Source organism: Pelophylax lessonae (genome assembly GCF_965119305.1).
Source record: "Pelophylax lessonae genome assembly, chromosome: 4".
Classification (NCBI taxonomy): Eukaryota; Metazoa; Chordata; class Amphibia; order Anura; family Ranidae; genus Pelophylax; species Pelophylax lessonae.
The window spans coordinates 496,796,841-496,815,666 of record NC_138771.1 but is presented as its reverse complement, the minus strand read 5'-3'; the positions used below and the strand labels follow the sequence as shown (position 1 = coordinate 496,815,666).

The 18,826-nt window shown below is 48.8% G+C and overlaps 1 protein-coding gene across 1 annotated transcript in view; it reads left to right on the top strand.

Annotated features, from left to right (window-relative positions):
• Window positions 1-7,455: 7,455 nt before the first annotated feature.
• The window catches only part of ADIPOR2 (adiponectin receptor 2), a 123,476-nt gene continuing 112,105 nt past the window's right edge, over window positions 7,456-18,826 (top strand). The window contains exon 1 of the mRNA XM_082255452.1: window positions 7,456-7,658. Within this exon, the coding sequence (XP_082111578.1) occupies window positions 7,475-7,658 (184 nt within the window). The 5' untranslated portion in view covers window positions 7,456-7,474. The remainder of the gene's footprint in view (window positions 7,659-18,826) is intronic.

Below are 18,826 nucleotides of genomic sequence, written 5' to 3'. Positions count from 1 at the left end.
CATATCCTGCCTGCCATCTGCACCATTTTAACCTCTCCTCTTGGGGAACAGATCTTGGCTGCCCAACCAGATGCTCCCACAGAGATACCTGCTGGGAAATGTCTTGTACCTGAGGGGTTGCGCATCAGACTATTTACCATGTACCACAATTTCAAGACTGCCGGTCATCCTGGTAAGAACCAGATGTCCTAGGCTATTTCCTGTCAGTTCTGATGGCCATCTCTCCGCACTGATGTTGCTGCGTATGTGCCTGCTTGTTCTTTCTATGTCCAGAAAAAATCTCTTTGGCACCTTCCCTTGGGCCTACTGCATCCCATTCCAAATAGGGAGCGTCCTTGGTCTTACCTGGCCATGGATTTCATGTGGAACCACCCGCGTCTTGAGGTTACATGGTTATCCTCATGGTTGTCGAAATGTGCCACTGTGTTTCGTTTAGGAGGCTGCCTACCGCTCAGGAGCTTGCCTCTGTGTTTGTCAGGGAGGTCTTCCCTTTACACAGGTTGCCTAAGGAGATTACTCAATATCCAAGAAAAGAAAGACTCGCTTCTGCAGGTGAGAAAGAGGAAGCCTCATGATGCTAACGGGTGCCCGCCTCGGCTCGCCTCCGCATACAATATTAAGAAAGAATTGGCCACGCTCCAAGCTGCATCCAGATTTGGTTTATTGGACGAACATCCCAAGTGTTACAACAGTGTACAGATAGACGCGTTTCACACATTAACAGGTGTGCTTATTCATTGCAATAAATAAGCACACCTGTTAGTGTGTGAAACGCTTCTACCTGTACACTATTGTAACACTTGGGATGTTCGTCCAATAAACCGAATCTGGATGCAGCTTGGAGTGCGACAAATTATTTCTTACTAAGGAGATTATCTCAGACCGTGGGAGCCAGTTTGTCTCCAGGTTCTGGCACACCTTTTGCTCCCAGTTGGGTATTCAACTCTCCTTCTCCTCGGACTACCATCCCCAATCCAATGGTGCCACTGAGAGTTCTAACCAAGCTCTGGAGCAATTTCTCCGCTGCTACATCTCTGACCATCAGGACAATTGGGTTGATCTGTTACCCTGGGCAGAAGTTGCCAGGAACTCTGCCATCAACTCATCTTCCGGAATGTCTCCATTCATGGCCAATTATGGGTTCCAACCTGCTGTAATGCCCGAGTCGTACTCGCCACAGGACATCCTGGCTGTGGAGGATTGTCTTCGTGCCCTCGAGTCCTCTTGGGTGCAGATTCAAGAGTCTTTACAGGTCTCTGCACAGCGTCAGAAACTCCAGGCAGACTGGAGACATTTATCTGCTCCTTCGTACCAGGTCGGGAAGGGGGTGTGGTTGTCGACCCATCATCTCAACCTCAGGATGCCCCCTCCAAAACCAGCACCCCGTTTTGTTGGGCCTTTTTGCATCCTCCGCAAGGTGAACCCGGTGGCCTATGCCTTTGGTCTTCCCCCTTGCATGAGTATCTCCAATGTCTTTCACATGTCACTTTTGAAAACCACCTGTTTGCAATCACTATACTTGTTCACTTCCTTGTCCCATTCCTGTGGACAATCATGATGAGTATGAGGTTAGCAGCATCTTGGATTCTCGTCTGTTCCGAGGTCAGGTTCACTAGCTGGTGCACTGTAAGGGTTATGGTCCTGAGGAGCGCTCCTGGGCTACCTCCGCTGATGTTAATGCTCCGACTCTTCTCCGCGCTTTCCATGCTTGCTTTCCTCAGAAATCGTTTTTTTGCTTTGCAGAGGAAAGGCCGTTGGGGGGAAGGTACTGTGAAGGTCTTACATTGCCCTCCTGTTGGCAGCCATCTTGGACATGTGCAGACTGCTGCCTCCTATACACTCTGATTACATCATCACTTGTCTGTGTGTCACATAGTGATGATGCTGCACACCAGACAATATCTATCACCTGATGGGTTGCAGTCCTTGCCCTTGCGTTTGTGCTCCAAGTTGCATCTCTGCTAGCAGTCATCTGTTCTCAGTGTTCCTCTGTGTATGACCTGGCTTGGCTGAGGACTCTCCTGGCTATCGACCCCGCATCGGCAGATGACCTGGCATCGACAGACTACCAGCTTCTGGACTTGACCCCGGGATCGGTAGAATACCCGCTTCTGGACTTGACCCCGGCTTGTTCCTGCTCTCACTTTCTCACTCTAGCTGTACGTTTATTGTTGTTTGCTTCAATAAACTGCTTTATTTTACCTGCATCCCCATGTGGCCTGGTTTCTTGGCACCCTAACATGCCTCCCTTATTGGAAGATTTAGTTACCAGGTCTGGATGGTTACGAAGTTTAACTATGGTCTGATGTTGTGTGAATGACAAATTATGTTGAAGAGGACTATGTGATAGCTGTTGTATTTCACTAACTGTTGAAGTCAAAAATGCCCAGATGTGAGGGTTAGTCTGATAGTGTCCTCTGGACGTTTCTTGGGATAAGGTGTAAAATGTCCCCCTCCCTTGTGATTCCTTTTGCATGGGCCCAAATCAGTTTTGGGGTGTGTAGAAATAGGTTTCGTCGATGTTGACTGCGTAGAGGAAATAGACAGAGAAGAATCAGATTCAGTATCATCCTCCCTACATCCTGTGAGTTGGTAAAGTCTGAAGATTTACAGTATATAGTCTAGTTAATAGGATGTGGCACTTATTACTATTTATTTCTGCACCCACGGTACCAGCCCGTGTTGGTGTAATCTCCATTTAATGTACCATTATTCAAATTAGGCTTCCGCGAGGAACCCTGTGAGTGCCAGGCCTTAGGTGGCAGCATAGTTTGCCTAATTAAAGAGCCACCTCTGTGCAGGACCGACGCATGCATTTACTTTTGCGTGCTAGCATGAGGGGACTGGGGCACTTAAAAAAATTTTCTAAACACTAATACATTATATTTATTTGCTTTTACACTGTTGCTTCAAATGTTTTTTTTTTTATCCTTGTGACAGCAATAGGCACGTGGCAGGTACTCTTTATGGAGGGATCTGGGGTCTATAAGACCCCACATCCCTTCTTTGCACTTGAAAGCATTCAAAACGCCAAGATCGTCCTTTTTGAATACTTTAGATTTTTTTTAAATGATGCAGTTGACAGCCAGGTAAACCGGAATTGATGTCATGTTATTGCTTCCGGGTTATCATAGCAGAAACTCGACCAAAGCCAATTCCAGCTTTGCATGGGTCTCCGGCCAGCTGGTGGATGTTCCGGCTGGCAGCTCAGGTCTCCCGGTGGGACGGGAGAGCCTGAGAGAGCTGCTGAAGGTGGCGGGAGGGGGGGGGGGGCGACGTCCCCTCCCACTGCTTGGATCAGCAATCAAGTGGCTACTTAGCCACTCCAATTGCTCTTAAAAGTGAGCTGACCATCAGCTCTAAAAAAATGGTACCGGGGTGATGCTTGCAGCTGCTCAAATGATGTACCAGGTATGTGACTTGGTGGCAAGTGGTTAACCACTTAAGCCCCGGAAGATTTTACCCCCTTCCTGACCAGAGCCTATTTTGTGATTCGGCACTGCGTGACTTTAACGGACAATTGCGCGGTCGTGCGACGATGTACCCAAATGGAATTGACGTCCTTTTTTTCCCACAAACAGAGCTTTCTTTTGGTGGTATTTGATCACCTGTGCGATTTTTTGATCATGCGCTATAAACAAGAAAAATAGCGACAATTTTGCAAAAATAACAATATTTTTCACATTTTTTTATATGAAATTCCCCAAAAAAATGTAAAAATCAAATTTCTTAGCATTTTAGGCCAATTTGTTTTCTTCTACATATGTTTGGTAAAAAAAAATCGCAAAAAGCGTATTTTGATTGGTTTGCGCAAAAGTTATTGCGTTTACTAACTAAGGGAAAGATTTTTGTCATTTTTATTGGTTTTTTTTAACGAGTAATGGCGGCGATCTGCGATTTTTTTGCGGTACTGCGACATTGCGGCGGACAGATCGGACCCTTGACTGACATTTTTGACACTTTTGGGGGTACCAGTGACATTTCTACAGTAATCAGTGCTATACATATGCACTGTTACTGTAAAAATGACACTGGGATGGAAGGGGTTAACTTTATTGGAGAGGGAGGGGTTAAGTGTGTCCCTAGGGGCGTGATTCTTACTGTGATTGCATGTGGCTTTGTGTGTAACAGTACAGATCAACGGTCCTACATAGCAGGACCGAGTGATCAGTGCTTTTACACAGGGGAGAATGACAGGCACCTTTGTTTACATTAGCCGCCTGCCTTTCTCCCTCTCCACCCGACGATCGCGAGTGACCGGCGGACATCGGGTCCGCCGGTCACACGTACCGGCTTCTTCGGGTACGAGCGGGGGCGGCATGCTCTCGCCCCCTATTTGCTCCCAGGCTGGTGAAGTACCGGTACGTCACTTTGCCTGGGAGGGGCTGACCACCGCCGTATATAGTCGGGCGGCGGTCGGCAAGTGGTTAAACTCACCACACATGTTACAGTCTGATTGTACAATCTCCTTTAGACCTACCAACAAATATATAGTACCAGGGCCTTTCTGATTGGATACAAATGGATTGGATAAATTGGGCAAATCCTCATATTACATAGTTTTGGTAGATCTAAAGATTGTACAGTCGGATTTTAAGATGTGTTGGTTCTGCTGCACTGAAATCCCAATTAGTGTTGTCAGCCCTGCCCAGTGTTGTCTGCTAGACTACAGAACACCTCTACTCCTAATCTCTATAATGTAAGGGGGAAGTGTTTTGTAGTCCAGCAAGAATATAATCCTTTCAAAAGTATCAAAAATAAGTTTCAAAAGTATAATCCTTTCACGACACCATATCGAAATTGACAATTTGAGTTTTAGGGTGCAACTCCCCACTAATATCGGTTTTAGATATAGAAGAAGTATGAATTGTAATAATAACGTTGTTGTCACAACACTACATCAAAAGAAGCTTATAGACCTGCACATGCCCCTTGTCACATGCCTAATAAAGTGGTTCTGAAACTTTGTGCTGAGATGTGATGTTCTGTAAAACATCGGACTTGGCGACCAAGATCTGAAGGATGCTGCTGACTTATTTCACCTGTAGTCCAGCAAAGGAAAATTTAGACATAACACTTCGGGATTTCAGTGCAGCAGTATAACACTTGCAGGTATTTATTACCTCTCATAGTGATCATAGTACTCACTCTAACAATGCTTTTATCTGATTTCCTTGCCAGAAGTATGGCACCATCTTTGATCAGGCATCATCTGAGGTCACCACCTACTTCCAGCTGAGAGATGACACAAACATGTAAATCGAGGTGTCTGCAGTTCTTGGCTGTGTTAACACATGTCTGACACAGATCAGCAGAATATGTCTTGTGTCTTGCTACAAAGTTACAATGTTATAGGCTGAGGGAGAGTAGACTTAGGGCCCTTTCACACGGGCGCTCCGTATGTCCGCAAATCATCCTATTTTTTTGCGGATGATTTGCAGACATAATGTAAGTCAATGGCATTGCGGATGTCAGCGGAATACCATCCACTGACATCTGATTTTCTTCCTTTCAGTTCTGTTCCGTTTTTTGGAATGGAACAGAACCCTATTTTTCCTCCATTCAAAAAACGGAAAGGAAGGAAAATCGGATGTCAGCGGTGTCATCCGCAATGCCCATAGACTTACATTATGTCTGCATATCATCCGCAAACGGATGGGATGATATGCGGACATACGGAGCGGATGACACAAGTGTCATCCGCTCCGTGAAAAAAAAAAAAGTCCCGCAGCGGAGAAAAACAGCGGAGCGGCCGTGTGAAAGGCCTAAGGAAATTCTGCAGACTTATAAGGTTACCGGTCCCGGTTCACACATATGTGATGTGAGAACCCTGTGAAACCACTGCGGGTTCCCACATCGTATTTAACTTGCAGGCAGTTCACACTGCCATATGCGAAACGCTGGGGGTGTTAATACTAGGTTAACAACACCCCCCGATCAGTTTATATATTGCATTGCAAACTGTTAGTTTGGACATGAATCAGATCGCTCTAGTGTGAACACCCATGTGATCCGATTCTGGCGCGGACCAAAAAAAGGGTCCTGTGCGAGCTGTGTCCGAATGCGATGCTAATTTAGCCATACAATCTGTATGGCTGAATTTGCATCGCACAGACATAGCATGTGATTTGCAGTGCAGTGCGCTCCGAATCACATGCAATGTCTGTCATCGCATATATGTAAACCGGCACTGAGAGGTAACGTTTACATTTCACCAGTCATGAGAAAAAAACTATAAGGATGTGGAACTCTCTTCTACAATTGGTGGTGTCAGTGGGGAGTATTGATATGTATAAAAGACTCTTGGACGTGCATCTTAAAGAACACAATATAAAGAGATATGGGAAATGATTATGGACACTGACACACACACACACCTACACAGGTTGAAGTGGATGGACTATTGTCTTTATTCAATCTTAACTACTATGTAACTATGCAAAACTAAACAATGATACTACCTTCAACTCTCTTAGGCTGCATTCACATGTCAGCGTATTGATCGCGGGCAGAATCGCCGCGATTCCGCCTGCGATTCGGAAATCATTGCAAATCGCGGGACGCATGTGCGTTGCCCGTAATTTGCAATAGCACCCCAAACGCTGTGCGATGTTGCTGCGATTTCCGCCTGCCGAATCGTGGTAACATCGCGCAAAAAAAATCGCGGGACGCATTACGCCCAAAAAAGTACAAGAGCTTCTTTGGAGTGTAATGCATGCCGCGTTTTTTTGTGCGATTCGGCAGGTGGAAATCGCGGCAACATCGCACAGCGTTTGGGGTGCTATTGCAAATCACGGGCAACGCACAGGTGTCCCGCGATTTGCAATGATTTCCGGATCGCGGGCGGAATCGCGGCGATTCTGCCCGCGATCAATACGCTAACATGTGAATGCAGCCTTAAGAATTTCTAGCACCCCGCAAACCCTCCCCCCCCCCCCCCCAAAAAAAAAAAAAAAACTTTGGCCATTCAGATCTTAATCTTGGGAGAGTGCAGTGATGGCCCGCCCCCCCCTTTCTTTTGGACACATTTTGTTTTCTTCTTCCCTTTAGAATACAGAAGTGCCCCTTAAAGTACAGTAGGGGTGCCACCTCATCCCTATAAACCTGAACACATATGAATTACACAGGTTCTGGGCTAAAAAAATGCAGATAAGGCACCGCGTTTAATTACCACTTTAATCAGCCACAGAACCTGTGTAATTAATGCGTGCTCGGTTTTAACGGGTTGAGGTGGCAACCCTAAGTACAGGTCCATTTAGAAGGGGGATGATTAGAATAAAGGAAACTAATAATAATACAAGCTCCACCCATCTCACAAGGGAAGAGTCCCTGTAGCCGTAGCAACAAGTCACGTGGTGCGGAAGCCGCCCAGCCAGCTGTTCATTGGCCAGGACAGAGCACGAGACGAAGCGACCTTGTCCTGTTCCAAAACAAATAAATGGGGCGGGGTCTGGAGGCAACGTCGTCTCCCGGCATGCAGCGCGGAAGGGGGAGTGGATGGCGGCTATGTTCTTCTCCTAGATGCTTGTTAGGGGCGCCCTCATTGGTCGCAGTGGCCTCGTGCGATGGGCGTCATGGTGACGCTGCCAGGCAACCTGGGGAGGCGACAATAGGAGAGAGAGAGAGAAAGAGCGGGGCGGCCTGGGACACCGAGACAGGTGAGGAGAGACCTATGTATGTACTGACCCCCTCCTCCCCTACTTCTCTCTCGCTTTATCAGGCCACATGACCCTCCTTTGTCCCTAGCCACTAACCGGATGTCCCTAAACACCCTTTCCTGACATCTCAACACAACCCTGTCAGTGGGACCCTCTGCTGTCACCCATTCCCTCCTACATTATCAGCCTTGTACTGCCCAAATATCCTTCACCCCCCCCTCTCAAGCTTACTCCTTTGACAATCACTATCCATTCTGCCCCTTTACCCTGGGTCTACCCCCCTCCCACCTCTGTCACTCTTATCCCCACTCTTGTCACTCTTATCCCCCTCCTATTGCTTCATCTCTGTCCCCTCTATCCCCCCCACTGCCCCTTCTCTGTCCCATCTATCCCCCCCCCCCCCACTGCCCCTTCTCTGTCCCATCTATCTCTGCCTCTGCCCCTGCCCCATCTATCCCCACAAAAGGAATGGACAGAGGGAACACCAGCCTAGCGCATTATCTTTAAAACAGTTTATTGTAAACATACGTACACATTATACTCACAAGATAATTGTGAAACGTGGGAAAGTATAAGCAATATTGGCCTACCGAAGATCTCCACTGGGCGTCATCTGCTACCGCAGGCCGTAGAAGGATGTGCACCTCCAAAATCCGCTTGCGCGTTTCGGGGTGTTCCCCCTTCATCAGAGCTCTGATGAAGAGGGAACACCCCCGAAACGCGGAAGCGGTTTTTTTGGAGGTGCACATCCTTCCACGGCCTTCCCCCCCCTCTTGCCGCCCTTATCCCCCCCTCTTGCCGCCCTTATCCCCCCCCTCTTGCCGCCCTTATCCCCCCCCTCTTGCCGCCCTTATCCCCCCCTCTTGCCGCCCTTATCCCCCCCCTCTTGCCGCCCTTATCCCCCCCCTCTTGCCGCCCTTATCCCCCCCCTCTTGCCGCCCTTATCTCCCCCCCCCTCTTGCCGCCCTTATCTCCCCCCCCCTCTTGCCGCCCTTATCCCCCCCCCCTCTTGCCGCCCTTATCCCCCCCCCCTCTTGCCGCCCTTATCCCCCCCCCTCTTGCCGCCCTTATCCCCCCCCCCCTCTTGCCGCCCTTATCCCCCCCCCCCCTCTTGCCGCCCTTATCCCCCCCCCCCTCTTGCCGCCCTTATCCCCCCCCCCTCTTGCCGCCCTTATCCCCCCCCCCCTCTTGCCGCCCTTATCCCCCCCCCCCTCTTGCCGCCCTTATCCCCCCCCCCCTCTTGCCGCCCTTATCCCCCCCCCCCTCTTGCCGCCCTTATCCCCCCCCCCCTCTTGCCGCCCTTATCCCCCCCCCCTCTTGCCGCCCTTATCCCCCCCCCTCTTGCCGCCCTTATCCCCCCCCCTCTTGCCGCCCTTATCCCCCCCCTCTTGCCGCCCTTATCCCCCCCCCCTCTTGCCGCCCTTATCCCCCCCCCCTCTTGCCGCCCTTATCCCCCCCCCCCTCTTGCCGCCCTTATCCCCCCCCCCCTCTTGCCGCCCTTATCCCCCCCCCCCTCTTGCCGCCCTTATCCCCCCCCCCCTCTTGCCGCCCTTATCCCCCCCCCCCTCTTGCCGCCCTTATCCCCCCCCCCTCTTGCCGCCCTTATCCCCCCCCCTCTTGCCGCCCTTATCCCCCCCCCCTCTTGCCGCCCTTATCCCCCCCCCCTCTTGCCGCCCTTATCCCCCCCCCCCTCTTGCCGCCCTTATCCCCCCCCCCCTCTTGCCGCCCTTATCCCCCCCCCCTCTTGCCGCCCTTATCCCCCCCCCCCTCTTGCCGCCCTTATCCCCCCCCCTCTTGCCGCCCTTATCCCCCCCCTCTTGCCGCCCTTATCCCCCCCCTCTTGCCGCCCTTTGCTCTTGTTGCCCTTATCCCCCCACCTCTTGCAGCCCTTATCCCCCCCCCCTCTTGCCGCCCTTATCCCCCCCCCCTCTTGCCGCCCTTATCCCCCCCCCCTCTTGCCGCCCTTATCCCCCCCCCCTCTTGCCGCCCTTATCCCCCCCCCCTCTTGCCGCCCTTATCCCCCCCCTCTTGCCGCCCTTTGCTCTTGTTGCCCTTATCCCCCCACCTCTTGCAGCCCTTTGCTCTTGTCGCCCTTATCCCCCCACCTCTTGCAGCCCTTTGCTCTTGTCGCCCTTATCCCCCCCTCTTGCCGCCCTTTGCTCTTGTCGCCCTTATCCCCCCACCTCTTTCCGCCCCTTCCTCTTGTCCTCCTTATCCACCCCCCCCCCCTTCCTCTTGTCGCTCCCTCTGTGACAATTATACCTTCCATACTGCCCCCTGTCCGTTTGTTGGACCACACATAGTCCCCTCCTCCCCCACCCTACTGCTCTCTTCTGTTACTCTTGACTGTAACTTCACCCTATTGTCATTTTCATTGCCCCCCTCTCTACTACCTCCTCTTCTACCCTTCATACTACCCTTCACCCTGTCGTTGTTAGACCTCCTTCCTTTCACCCCCCCCTTCTATACTTCCCTATTGTCAGTGTCCGCTTCCATCCCAACCATACTGCCCCTACTGGACTCTTTTTCAGTACAAATATCTCCTTCTATGGCTCCTCTCCTGTCACCCCCCCCCCCCCCCCTTACTGCCACCACCTGCAACCTCTGTGCTCATGTTTGTTCTAGGCATTGTATATACCAGCTCTTATGTAGAGGCACGACATGTAAGTAGGTGATGGCACTTCTCTGTAACTCAGCCTGGTGGCAGCGGCCCATCTTGCCGTTCTAGTTTGTGGTGCCTGTGAGATGGTTTTGTCTGTGTAGATACCAGATGTTGGTCTAAGTTGCCCTGTGGATTTAAAGCTGGGTCCAGATTGGGCACAGTTTCTTCTTTTGACAGTTTCCTTAGCTGTGTAGACATTGTCTAGCACTGTGTGGCTGCTGCCAAGTGTGTGATGTTTGTTGTCAGTTTGGCTTTGCCGCCAACTCCTTGTCTTCTGTAATCGGACCACCAGTCAGTGATGCCAGCTGCCAGTCTTTCTGTCCCTTAATTGTCGTCTTTGTTCCTTTCCTCATGTCCTACATCAGGGCTGCATGTGTTTTGTGCATTTTGGTAGGCTTTTATTTGGTGTGGATAAGTGAATAATGCATTCAGGAGCCTATCAGTCCTGTCTAATAGCAAGCAGTTGTAAGGAGCCAAGCAACATGTCCTCCTAGTAAAGGTTAATATATACACTCACTGGCCGCTTTATTACCTCACTGGTACCAGGTTGGACCCCCTTTTGTCTTCAGAACTGCCCACAAGGTGTTGGGAACATTCCTCAATTGACATGATGGCATCACGCAGTTGCTCCAGATTTGTTGGCTGCACATCCTTGATGCCAATCCCCGTACCACATCCCAAAAGTGCTCTATTGGATGAGATCTGGTGACTGTGGAGGCCATTGGAGTACAGTGACCTCATTGTCATGTTCAAGAAAGCAGTGGTGAGATGATTGGAGCTTTGTGACATGGTGCATTATCCTGCTGGAAGGAGCCATCAGTAGATGGGCGCACTGTAATCATAAAGGGATGGACATGGTCAGCAACAATACTCAGGTAGGCCGTGGCGTTAAACTATGTTGTGCATTCAGAGATGGTATTCAGCATACCTTGGTTGTAATGAGTGATTATTTGAGTTACTGTTGCCTTTCTATCATCTGGAATCAGTCTGCCTATTCTCCTCTGACATCAACAAGACATTTTTTCGTCCACACAACAGCCGCTTGCTGGATATTTTCTCTTTTTCGGACTATTCTCTGTAACCCCTAGAGATGGTGGTGTGTGAATCCCAGTAGATCAGCAGTTTTTGAAATACTCAGATCAGCCTGTCTGGCACCAACAATCACGCCACATTCAAAGTCGCTTGAATCCCCTTTCTTCCCCATTCTGATGCTTGGTTTGAACTTCAGCAAGTCCTCTTCACCATGTCTAGCTGCCTAAATGCATAATGAGTAACTGCCATGTGATTGCTCTCCACAACATTATTCTCACAAAAGTGAGTACACCCCTCACATTTTTGTAAGTATTTTATATCTTTTCATGTGACACCACTGAAGAAATTACACTTTGTTACAATGAAAAGTAGTGAGTGTACAGCTTGTATATTAGTGTAAATTTGCTGTCCCCTCAAAATAACTCAACACACAGCCATTGATGTCTAAACCGCTGGCAACAAAAGTGAGTAATGTCCAAATTGAGCCCAAAGTGTCAATATTTTGTGTGGCCACTGTTATTTTCCAGCACTGCCTTTACCCTCTTGCGCATGGGAGTTCTCTAGAGCTTCACAGACTGCCACTGGAGTCCTCTTCCACTCCTAAGCGACATCACGGAGCTGGTGGAGGACCTTGCGCTCCTCCACCTTCCATTTGTGGATGCCCCACAGATGCTCAAAAGGGTTTAGGACTGGAGACATGCTTGGCCAGTCCATCACCTTTACCCTCAGCTTCTTTAGCAAGGCAGTGGTTGTCTTGGAGGTGTGTTTGGGGTGGTTATCATGTTGGAATACTGCCCTGCGGCCCAGTCTCTGAAGGGAGGGGGTCATGCTCTGCTTCAGTGTGTCACAGTACATGTTGTCATTCATGATTCCCTCAATGAACTGTAGCTCCCCAGTGCCGGCAGCACTTATGCAACCCCAGACACTCCCACCACCATGCTTGACTGTAGATGGGACACACTTGTCTTTGTACTCCTCACCTGGTTGTCGCCACAAACGCTTGACACCATCTGAACCAAATAAGTTTATCTTGGTCTCATCAGGTCACAGGACATGGTTCCAGTAATCCATGTCCTTAGTCTGCTTGTCTTCAGCAAACTGTTTGTGGGCTTTCTTGTGCATCATCTTTGGAAGAGGCTTCCTTCTGGGACGACAGCCATGCAGACCAATTTGATGCAGTGTGCGGCATATGGTTTGAGGACTGACACCCCACACCCCTTTTAACCTCTTCAGCAATGCTGGCGGTACTCGTACATCGATTTCCCAAATACAACCTCTGGATATGATGCTGAGCACGTGCACTCAACTTATTTGGTCGACCATGGCGAGCCCTCTTCTGAGTGGAACCTGTCCTGTCAAGCGCTGTACGGTCTTGGCCACTGTGCTGCAGCTCAGTTTCAGGGTCTTGGCAATCTTCTTATAGCCTAGGTCATCTTTATGTAGAGCAACAATTCTATTTTTCAGATCCTCAGTTCTTTGTCATGAGGTGCCATGTTGAACTTCCAGTGACCAGTATGAGAGAGCGACGACATCAAATTTAACATACCTACTCCCCATTCACCCTGAGACCTTGTAACACTAACAAGTCACATGACACTGGGGAGAGAAAATAGCTAATTGGGCCCTTTTTTGGACATTTTCACTTAGGGGTGTACTCACTTTTGTTGCCAGTGGTTTAGACATTAATGGCTGTGTGTTGAGTTTTTTTTGAGGGGACAGTAAATTTACACTTATGCAAGCATGCAGGAGACTCCCGCACCTCGCAGGAGTCTAATTTCTAGACTCTGTCTGTTTCAGGTGTGGTCCTGATCTACCTTTTCAAATCGTTGGGAGCTACCCTGGATGACATCATGAAGAGTCTCACAGGGGAGAAGAGTACTTTATTTTTCTTCAGCAATCAGCTGCTCGGCTGTTAATACAAGCAGCGGGAGGGGACCCCTGCCACCCTGCCTGGGACTCCTGTCCCACTGAGAGGCCCGAGCGTCCAGCCGGTTGGCCGAAGACCTGAACAAAGCCTGAGTTAGCTCTGATCAGGTCTCCGATGTAGTAACCTGGAAGCAATGTCATGACATCACTTCCGGTTACTGGGGCGACCTGTGAAGTCGCAGTGCACAGCGTGCACCGCGACTTCGGCGCAACTTGCACGGACTTCATATAATTGAAGTCAATGCAAGTCGCCTCCAGGTCGCCCCAAAGTAGTACAGGACCCTTTTTCTAAGTCGGAGCGACTTGTGTCACTCTTATTAGAACGGGTCCTGTGCTAATCAATGGCGAGCGACCGAGCACGACTTGTCAGGCTGACAAGTCGCGCTAGTCTGAATGGACCCTTAAAGGTGCCAGATTTTAAAAAGTTACATTATTCAAAACAGCCAAACTTGGCCTTTTGAATGCTTTTAAGTGCAGAGGAGGGATTTGGGGTCTTATAGACCCCAGATCTCTCCGTAAAGAGTACCTGTCACTGCTTATTAATGTCACAAGTTATGTTTACATTCCTTGTGACCACAATAAGTGATGATAAAAAAAAAAAAAACTTTAAATGTGTAGAATATTGGCCTGAAGGGTAGCCTGAAAATCGGGATCTGTATCAGCCCTGAAAAAACTATATTGGTTGATCCCTAGATCCAATCGACCTTAGTCTGGCAAGCCGAGAGCCAGATCTGTGGAGAAGGCTCCTCCCTCTGCATGAAGATGCACCCTCACCCATGCCTGGGGTGGAGGGATGTCTTCGCTGGCTTTCGGGCCTGTGGACCTCCTTAGTGCAAGACAAGTGGGTCCACAAAGTGATACGGTCTGGCTACAAGATTGAGTTTTGTTCTTACCCCCCCAGGAAAGGTTCTTTCCTTTCAATGTGCACCTGGCCCTGGACAGATTGCAAGCTCTCTTTGGGTCGGTACAAGACCTGTTGCTTCATGGTGTGATTGTCCCAGTTACAGCCTTGGAATGGCTTCAGGGTTTTATTTAAACTTGTTCATGGCTCCAAAAAATTGAGACAGTGGGGTCTTGTATAAGAGTTAATGAGTTAGGTGGCCCTCATCCCTGTATTGGACAATAGAAGAAAGGGAAATATCCCCTAGGTGGGACTATAGCGGGCAACCACTCATGAATATATAAAAAATTATGAAATTTTATTGATACATATAGAAAAAAACATTGTAGAAACAACATACATGGCCATATATATAAGGATAAATATTAAAAACAAAGTTGGCGACTGAAAAATTGCATAGTGTGACCACGCATGACATGGGGGAACCTTGCAAGGTCATGGAGACCCAAGGTCTCTATGACCTTGCAAGGTTCCCCCATGTCATGCGTGGTCACACTATGTAATTGTTCAGTCGCCAACTTTGTTTTTAATATTTATCCTTATATGGCTATGTGTGTTGTTTCTACAATGTTTTTTTCTATATGTTCATGGCTCCAAATAAAGAGGGCAAGGTAAATCCGAAGTTCAGAATGGAGTCTATTCGCATGGTGGTGGCTTCCCTACAACCGGTTGTATTTTCTTTCCTTTATCGACATCAAGGATGCTTACCAGCACTTTCCAATATGTGCCTGTGTCAAGGTCTTACCTTGCCTTCCTGTTGGCAGCCATCTTGGACATGTGCAGACTACTGCCTCTACCGCCTCTGGGGCGGTGCAAGACCTGTTGCTTCAGGGTGTGATTGTCCTGGTTCTGACCTCCGAAACGTTTTCTGGGGTTTTAATCTAACCTGGTCATGGTCCAAAAGAAAGAGCAAGGTGCGTTTAGTTCTGGATCTCAAGGCACTGAACTGCCTTGTACAGGTATAGAAGTTCAGAATGAAGTCCATTCGCACAGTGGTGGCATCCCTGCATCAGGGGGATTTCCTTGCCTCTATCCACATCAAGGACGCTTATTTAACATTCCAGAATATGTCTGTCACCAGTGCTTCCTCCATTTTGGGTGAGGAGCATTATCCGTTCATGGCGTTACCCATTTGGTCTCACCTCCGCTCCTTGGGTCTTCACAAAAGTGTTTGGCCCCGGTGCTGGCTTTGCTACATCAGTTGGCAGGTGTTGGACCAAGGGGAGTGAACCCTTCATTCAGATGTTTCATCAGTTGTGTCTCCGATGGGGCACCCCCCCGGTGGATCTGCTGGCGTCTCGGCTCAACCGAAAGATTCAGAGGTTTGTGGCATGGTCACTGGATTCACGGACGCCACAGATGCGCTGGTGGTCCCCATAAGGCCAGTATTGTCTGACTTACGTCTTCCCTCCTCTCAAGCTTCTGCCGAGTCTCTTCTGCAAGATCGAGGCAGAAGGGTTTCTGGTCATTTTAGTAGCTCTTGACTGGCCTTGTTGGTCTTGGTAAGCTGATCTGGTGCAGATGGTTGTCGATGTCCCTTGGCGACTGCCTCTCAGGGAGGATTTGTTGTCCCAAGGGCCAATCTTCCGTCCTGCTTTACAGTTGCTGGCTTTGACGGCTTGGCTGTTGAAAGCCAGGAGCTGAAAGATGGAGGTTTGTCTTGATCGGTGATCGTGACTCTGCTGAAAGCTAGGAAGAGCTACCATCGTAAGTGGAAAGTGTACATTTTGTGCTGTGAGTCACTTGGTGTTCACCCTCGCTCTCTCTGTGGCTCTGGTCTTCACCTTTTTTCAATGGGGGGTTGAGCCGAAATTGGCTTTGAGTACCATCAAGGGCCAGGTGTCGACATTGGCGGTCTTCTTTCTATGACCCCGGGCCATGCACTCTCTGGTGCGTACCTTTTTTAGTTGGGGGGTTTGACATTTGACTCCACCGGTGTGGTCTCTACTGACTTGGGATCTGGCATTGGTGCTTTCAGTCCTCCTCCAGTAGCCTCCCAATGAAAATATTTGGGAGATTCCCCTGCTTACACTGTCCCAGAAAGTGGACTTTTTGGTGGCGTTCACATCTGCGTACAGGGTGTCAGAATTGGCAGCGTTCTCTTGTCGCACCCTTTACTTGGTGAGCCACAAAGATAAATGGTTCTTCGCCCCTGTGTGTCGTTCCTTCCTAAAGTAGTCTGATTTCCACTTGAATGAGGACATTGTGCTGCCTTCCCTATGTCCCAGGCCTAGACATCTTAAGGAAATTGTGTTGCATGCCCTGGATGTGGTCCGGTTGTTTCAGGTGTACCTGGCTGCTATGGAGTCTTTTAGGAAGTCAGACTCTCACTATTTGTGCTCACAGATGGACCTCGGAAAGACCTGTCCGCTTCTGTGACAATTTCGAGAGGGATCAGACAGATGGTGACTCAGGCCTATTCGATCAAGGGTCAGGTTCCTCCTTTCCATGTGATGGCGCACTCTACTTGGGCGCTCAGTGCTTCTTGGGCCTTCCGATGTCAGAAATCAGTGATGCAGGTGTGCAAGGTGGCCACTTGGTTGTCGGTGCACACTTTCACAAAATTCTATAAAGTGGATGTGTTGGCATCTGCGGATGCTTCTTTTGGCCGCAAGGTTTTGCAGGCTGCTGTTTAGAGGGTCTGTTCCCCCTTTGGGGGAGTTGTTTCAGGTGGGCTCCAGGTGTATTTGTTGAGCCCCACTTACCTGGTTGGCTATGTTTTTAAGCCTTGGGATTTTTTTTTTTTGCTGTTCCCACCCCTCATGTTTTGACACTGCTTTGGGACCTCCCACTGGCCAAGATTCTTAGGTGCTGTGTCTTGTCAATGAACGAAAGAGAAAATGGGATTTTTGACTTTACTGTAAAATCCCATTTATCCGAGTTCATTGACGGGCACAGCACCCACCCCTCTATGGAGTTGTATTACTTCTTTCACTGCTTGTTACAAAACTGAAGACCTATAGTGGAGAGGGGAGTATACCCTCATGGAACTGCCCATAGGCATAGTAGAGTCTTTATTTATTTATTTTTTTCTGCCTAGTGTCCTACTCCTGTAGGGGGCAGTATAAGCCACTGGTCAAGATTCTCAAGCTGTGTCTTTCAATGAACATCAGAGAAATGGATTTTACAGTAAGTCAAAAATCCAATTTTATCCCTTTTTTCACATTCAGACTGTGGGGCTGAAGGGAAGAAATCTTAAGTTTATGGCCAGCTTTACAGTTTACACACCCCTAATAACTTTTCCTCACAAGTAAATAACATTTTATATTTGTTTAAACTTCCGTTTTTATTCTAAATACCCGACCACTCAACCACATGTGTTTAAAGGATGAATTTGACTGACTGCTGTGAATGGGCAGTATCAATGAATTGGCATTGTACCCCTTTGTTCTTTGCTACACTCCTTTCTCTTGAAGGGGTCCCAGAACACTTTCACTCGAGAAATTGCTGGATTGCCCCTTTTTTTTTGTTTTTTTTTTTTTAACTTCTTCCTGCTTGCTTGCAACAGAGACCACCCTGTTCCTCACAACCTACCCATAACCCACCTGCTGTCTGTTTGCCACACAACCCTATTTCTTAAACCTGGAAGCAGACTTTTTTTTTTAGTATTGGTGTGAATAGCTGTTTTATCGTGCCTCTGCAAGTATTTACATCATTTTATTTGGAACCTCAAGGCCGGAGAGGAGCTGATCAGATAACCCTGACCCTTCTCTTACTCCTCTGTCTCTCTCTGTCCAAGAATCCTCAGATAAGTACATGCAGATCTCTGATCTGTGCTGTAATGGAAAATACCAGTTCTGTAGCAAAAAGTAGAAAAGCGATACACACATTTGAAGCAAAAACCCAGTAAAACTGCTAATTGTATGGTAAAAATGCATGGATTATAGCTGAAGTTTATTTTGCTTAGGTTTTGCCTTCGCTGGTTCCTCTCTCTCTCCCCCCTCAATAAAGTGGTTGTATCCTGCCCAAAAAAACAAACAAACCCTGCAAGACAAAGGCATTATGAGCTAGTATGCATCGCCACCACATTGCAGCGGACACCTAATTGACACTTTTGGAGGGACCAGTGACATTACTATAGTAGTCAGTGCTAAAAATATGCACAGTTACTGTACTAATGACACTGCCAGGGAAGGGGTTAACACCAGGGGCGATCACAGGGTTAAATGTGTCCCTACGGGGTGCTTTCTAATTGTGTTGGGGATTGGCTCACTGGATAAACAGAGTCCTGTGTTCCTAAATGGGAGGAACACGGATCCCAGGGTTCATCACTGACAGAACAGTAGTCTGCCGTGTTTACATCGGCAGACCCCCGTTCTGTTTCCACGGGGAGCGATTGTGGGTGCCCGGCGGACATCGCGGCTGCCAGACCTGTTGATTGGCTCCCCCCCCCCCCCCAGCCAATCGGCACGTGCATGCGCCCACACTAACTGCTACACGAAGCAACGTACATGTACGTCATTTCGCGTAACAGAGCTGACCTGCCGTATAAGTACGGCGGCTGGTCGGCAAGTAGTTAATTGCATATAAACCCTAACAATGAACCCAGAACACACATGGAAAAGAGCAGAGGGGTGGTGGTCTGTAGTGATAACACACTTGCTGTCCTAGGGTGTTCCTCTGAAGCTATGGATGTGAAGTGACTGT